The following is a 6,336-nucleotide window of genomic DNA, read 5'->3' on the forward strand; positions in this document are numbered from 1 at the left end:
ATGAACTTGTTTAATCTAAATATGTTGGTATTGATATGGGATTCAGATTTTATTCCTGGTACTAGCGATATTAATGTATATTATTCTCTTTTAATAGGCGTGGAACTGGTGCTTTTAAATCAAGAGTGGGATTGCCTGCTCCTGCTCCTGTGATAAATAGTAAATATGGACTCAGAGAAACAGATAAACGTTTAAACAGGCTTAAAAAGTTGGGTGACAGCAGTAAAAACTCAGACAGCCAGTCTGTCAGCTCTAACACTGATGCAGATACCACTCAGGAAAAAGTTAATGCAAGTAAGTAAGGTGTATGCATTTACGTTTATTTATTTATGCCCTGCTTTTCTCCCCAGTTGGAACCCAAACTAGCTTAGAATAGCGATCCCCAACCTGTGGGCTGCCGACCACAAGTGGTCCGTCGACTAATTGGAGGTGGGCCGCGAAGGACGCCTTCTCCCCCCCCCTGGCCTTTTACTTCATCCCCCCCCCAGCCCTTTATAACACACTTCGAGTGTCATTGTCTCCCATCACTCCCAGATGGGACTATCTCGTTGCAGAGAAACAAGCTCAGGGTTCCCATTGATTTGTCATTGTCATGAGTTAAAATTTCCATGAAAATAAAATGTTCATTATGTTCATTGTTGTGGCGTGTCTGTATCTTATTTTGAAGGGATGTTTAAACATTACCATAGCGATCAGAGAGCGTTAGGGCAGTGGTTGAGAGTACAGGAGTAAACTACCCCCCCCCCCGGGCCTCAGTAAAATTGTGAAGCGTTGAGTGGTGATAAAAAGGTTGGGGACCACTGGCTTAGAACATCATTCTCTGCTCTGTTCTCTCTCAACAGTTGTGTAAGGTAGGCCAGGCTGAGATCTTGTGGCAGTCCCAAGGCTACCCAGAAAGCTTCCATAGTATAAGTAAAGATCTGAACCTGGGTCTTCCAGGATCCTAGTCCAGCACTCTATCCTCTATGCCACATTGATAATCTAAAAGAGTCATACAATTTGGACATTTACATTAGATTTTTAATGGATGAGCAAGTATTAAGACATTTATTTTTCATGGAAAATTTGTGGTACAGTATTTGTATATATATATTTTTTTGATGTTCTTTCCCCCAAGAATTAAAATTTGCATGCTGCCACTTACGTGTGCTGCAGAGGGATGCATGGGGGAGATAAAATGGCTGACAAACTTTAAATCTATAAATCCTGTTCTGAAATATTGTACATGACATGAGGAGATGGAACTGTGTTACTCTACTCCAGTAAGACCTCACTTGGAGTATTGTATTAAATTTTGGGCACTACAATTGAAGACACATATAGACAAACTGGAGCATGCCCAGTTTGGAGTGTGATTGGTGTGTACCTTTCCTCATGATTGCTTGGGTGCAGATATTAGTGTTCAATCTCTTGAGCTAACACCGACACCTTCTAGTACATTTCCAATCCAGAGAGATGATGGCCAAGTCATAGTGGGGTGCAGGCATGTTTAGCAAAGGTTTTTGTAAGCAGATTTCCCCTCAGAGTGAAGGTGGACCTGACTACCAATACAAGGACTTGCATGGGGCGTATAATTTTCTCCTATGTATCCTACCCTGCACTATTTCCTCTTTCCCTGCTTCCCTTGCCCCATATACTCACCTTTCTGTGCTTGCTTCTGTCCACTAACCCAGTGGTCCGCAACCTTCCGGTTGCTGCAGACTGCTGCTCCTGAGTAGCGGGAGAGGGCGGCCTGGGGTCCCGCACACGTGCGGCAGCCCCAGCGCAAACGCGCATGCGCGGACTGCCCGCACGTGCGTTTGCGCCTCACAGGGGCGCAAACGTGCGTGCGTGGCAGTCCGCGCATGCGCATTCGCGCCACCGCCATGCCGGCGGCCGCGGCTTCCTCTCCCGGCCCCTCTGGGCCGCCAGCAAATTGGCCACCAAAGCGGCCGATTAGCTTGCGGCTCGGCAAGCTTCTCTTCCCCCCGCCCTCCCGAAACAAGAAGCTTGCCAGGCCGCGAGCTAATCGGCCGCTTTGGCGGCCGATTTGCTCGCGACCTGGCGAGCTTCTCGCTTCGGGGGGGGCGGTAAGAGGGAGCTGCGGCCTGGCTTCGGGCTGCGGGCTGCGGGTTGGGGACCACTGCACTAACCAACCTGTTATCCCCCCACATCAGCTATATTTATCATTTCACTTATACCCCACCTTTCTCCCCAGTGAAGATTCAAAGTTGCTTACATCATTCTCCTCTCCGCCATTTTGTCCTTACAACAACCCCATGAGGTAGATTAGGCTGAGAGTATATAACTGGCCCAAGGTCACCCCATGAATTTCCATGGCAGAGTACTGATTGCCATACGGGCCTCCTAGATCCTAGTCTGATACCCTAATCCCTACACTGCACTGAGTTTTGTGGGATGTTTCCTGAACAGTAGCAAGCAGCTGAGTCATGCACGTTGGGTTATAGCAAGCTGCTCAAAAGTTGCTGCCATGCCTGGCCCCAATGAGTCTTCCCTTAAAAGCCAAAACAACCTGGCCATGCTTTTTCCCCCTGTCTTATATTGAGAGAAACTGAGGGTTTTGCTGTGTGGTTGCCTAGCTATGGTCACTGACATCATTAGTTTCTTAAAGCTGCAGATGCTGCTTTTATTAGGGGAAAGAATGTTAATCTCTTAAGATATTTTTCTTCAAATCTGGGGTGTTTTTCAGGTTTATGGAAAGATCTTGTCTGCACATGGCTCCAGTCTCTAGATTTAAGTATCCTTGAATTGAGCTATATTGATATCAAACAGATCTGTATTTTTGTTTGGTGTCATGATGATAGTTCTGAGCTATTTTAAATTGCTCTGTTACTAAATCAACATTGAATTGAGGAAAGGCAGTCAGAATTGTCGAAACATTTGCCATCACAGTGACATGGAATGGTAACCTATAATCTTTTCAGCTGTGAAATTAAAAGCATATAAACCTTGAAAGATTATGAGCATATGTAATGTCAGAACTTTCTGCGCATTTAAAAAGCTCTCTTTAAGCAGAAAGATGCTTATTTTATTTGTAAAGAATACAGAAGGAAAGTCTCATTTGAAAATTGTGCAGAGCAAATACATATAGTTCAGTTCTCAAAGAACTTATCTTCTCAAATCTCATGGAAAACAGAACAAATTGAATGAGGTTATCTGCGTGATTTTTTTGTAGTTGATCAAACTATACTAGTACTCATGGAATTCAAAGGGGACAATGGAAATTCTGAAGACGAGTGCATGGGATGACATTTCTGGAAAAGTATGCATGCACATGAAAGCTTATATCCAGAATAAGACTTTGTTGGTTTTAAAGGTTTTAAAGGTGCTGCTGGACTCAAACTATGTTATGCAATGGAACTGTTCCAGTGTAGTTTGAATTATAATTATAAATCATTAAGAACCACATTACTTAAGAAAGTGAATTGGAAGTGTTTGATGACTGTTGTGGATCAATTTTATTTTTTTCTATTGTTTTTTGTGTTCTGTATATTTCTGAGAGGATCATAAACATAGTTTATACTCTGATATTGCTACTACTTGATAATAAGTGAAATAAGAAAATTAACTCCTATTTCATTTAATCTTTCAGCTAGTCGTAAATCTTCAATTGGTATTAAAAAGAACAGCAAGAACAGAACATTAACAAGGCAGTCTATTTCAAGAATTCCAGCTTCATCAAATTCTACCTCATCCAAACTAACTCATCTAAATAATTCCAGGGTACCAAAGAGACTGAAAAAGCCTGCAAAGCCTTTAATTTCTAAGATTAAGTTGCGGAATCAGTGCAAAAGGCCAGAACAGAAAAATGCATCTAGAAAACTCGAAATGGGGAGTTTGGTTCTTAAAGAGCCTAAAATTGTCCTGTATAAAAACTTGCCTATTAAGAAGGAGAAGGAAACAGTGGGACCAGTAAAAGTAGCCATCTCTGGTGGCTGCTTAACAAGGCATGCAGCACGAGAATACAAATTGAATTCTGTGAAAGGTGCTTGTGAACCTGGAGAAGTATCGCCTTGTACATATATAACAAGGAGGTCAATGAGAACAAGAATGAATCTGAAGGAGACCTCTGACTTAAAGCTTGAACCAAATATGCTGAATAGCTATAAAAACAACTTGACTGGCACACGAGGCAATGGCTTGGAACAGCAGTCTCATATGATTCAGGAGGGTGAACAAGCTCATATGACATCATATAAGGGGGAGGGTAGGTGTCAGAAGAGTGACAGGGTTATGGCCAAAAAGAAATACCGGCAAAGAAGACTTGTGAAGCCATCTGCAAAAATGGAGGAAACTGATCCTGTACATGATATGCTTGGCAAAGACACAGTGCCAGATTTAATCAGCTCACATTCTGACTTAGAAGAAAGGAACAATGTAGTGGATTCAGCCATCGGATATAAAGATTGTATTCCTGTATCTGGTGGCTGCTCCATTGTGACTTCGGATACTTTCAAAGCAAAGGACCGTTTTAGAACTGCAAAAAACAAAAAGAAAAGGCGAATCACAAGGTATGATGCACAACTAATTCTTGAAAACAGCTCTGGGATTCCCAAACTAACTCTGCGGAGGCGGCATGATAGCAGTAGCAAGACAAATGACCAAGAAAATGATGGAATGAGTTCTTCAAAAATAAGCATCAAGCTAAGTAAAGACCATGAAAAAGATAATAACTTATATGTAGCAAAGCTTAATAATGGGTTTAACTCAGGATCAAGTAACAGTTCAACAAAATTAAAAATACAGCTGAAACGAGACGAAGAAACCAGGGGGACATATGCAGATGACCTCCATGAGAATGGAATGTGTTGTAGTGATCCTCTTTCTCTCTTAGAGTCACGAATGGACGTGAATGATTATAGTCAGTATGAAGAAACTGTAGATGAATCATCATCTTCAGAGGAAGAAGAAGAGGATGAATATGAGGATGATTTTGAGGATGATTTTATTCCTCTCCCTCCAGCTAAACGTTTAAGGCTTATAGTTGGCAAGGATTCAATAGACATAGACATTTCTTCCAGGAGGAGAGAGGATCAGTCGTTAAGGCTAAATGCATAAGCTTACGAGTCTTTCAGAGCAGGCTGTCCATTTTTTAAAAACAAAAAATTCCAGTCAATTATTCCTCAGCTGATGATGAACTTTCTGAAATGTTAGTGGAAGCACTTCTTTATTGTTTATTCACTTATATCAATATAATATTGTAGAAAATGTACAGCATACTGACTCCTTAAGTCATTTGTGCAGATTTTTATTGTACTTTTTAATAGCCTTCTTATGTGCAATTCTGAGTTAGAGAAAATGCTCTATTGTAAAATAAAGGCTCAAGCAAAATTTAAAATCGCCATCAAATTTTTCCATGCAGGATAATTAAATCACAATAATGTGGCTACACCATTATTTTTAAATCTGTGAGAGTATTATTTTGCTCTTACACCCGACTAAACAATACTTTAAAACAAATCATAGTAGCGGCATATTAAGGTTTTCTAGTATGTTAATATCACCAGCAATGAACTACAGCTTTTTTGGTTTATTTGCTAGATGTTTTCCCCCCTTGGAGTTTGTCAGTTTTAACACTGTATGCTATCCCCAGACGTACTGTTTGTGGCCTTTGTTATAGTAGCAAACCGTTGGTTGGAAGTCAAATTGATTTCTTTAAAAAAAGGGGAGGGGTGTTGACAGTTTGCTGACTTTTAGTACATTATATGTACAAAGGTAGCAGTATGCAGAACACAAGTTTGGATATGGTGTATTTATTTCTTGTTATGTAAATTAAAACACCTTGTATTTAACACTTTTTCAATACTTTTAGATAAAATTGTTCTTTGCAAGAATGATTGGTGCTTATTTTTTTCAAGAACTTGCTGTGAAACAATGTGATTACAACAGGCAACATTTATCCAATGAACTGCAGCTATCCTAATTGGATCCTCATTGTTTTCTGTTGCACTTGTAAAATGCTACAAGGAATTAAAAAACTATTCACTTTAATTTATGATAGTTTTATGAAATTTAAAAGAAAAACTTAAGTCACAGCTTTTGTTCTGTGGTAATCTATAAAAATGTTTGTCTTTTGAGATACAGTGTAAAGAACTGAAAAATGTATATGTTGTAAATATTTGTGTGTTGTGAGAAATTTTGTCATAAAAATTGATAACTTACCAGAAGGGTTTTTAAGTTTAGAAATACATTCATGCCAATAAATAGGAAATTATAAACCTAGTTTTAAACTCTGATCAGTGGAATTTTTTTGTATCGGTTTAGCATACATCTTGAAATTTCAGAATTGCTATATGCACTTTTTAAGAGCTAAAATAAGAACTGGTGGAGGAGCAA

General features: G+C 39.9%; 1 protein-coding gene across 3 annotated transcripts in view; it reads left to right on the forward strand.

The window, feature by feature from the left end:
* Window positions 1-5,834, forward strand: part of KMT5B (lysine methyltransferase 5B) — a 46,556-nt gene extending 40,722 nt beyond the window's left edge. For all 3 annotated transcript variants that reach the window (XM_077321322.1, XM_077321321.1, XM_077321323.1), the window contains 2 exons: window positions 98-294; window positions 3,593-5,834. In XM_077321322.1, coding sequence (XP_077177437.1) covers window positions 98-294; window positions 3,593-5,058 — 1,663 coding nt within the window. In that variant the 3' untranslated portion in view covers window positions 5,059-5,834. The remainder of the gene's footprint in view (window positions 1-97; window positions 295-3,592) is intronic.
* The last annotated feature ends 502 nt before the right edge of the window (window positions 5,835-6,336 follow it).

Source organism: Paroedura picta, chromosome 2 (assembly GCF_049243985.1).
Source record: "Paroedura picta isolate Pp20150507F chromosome 2, Ppicta_v3.0, whole genome shotgun sequence".
Taxonomy (NCBI): Eukaryota; Metazoa; Chordata; class Lepidosauria; order Squamata; family Gekkonidae; genus Paroedura; species Paroedura picta.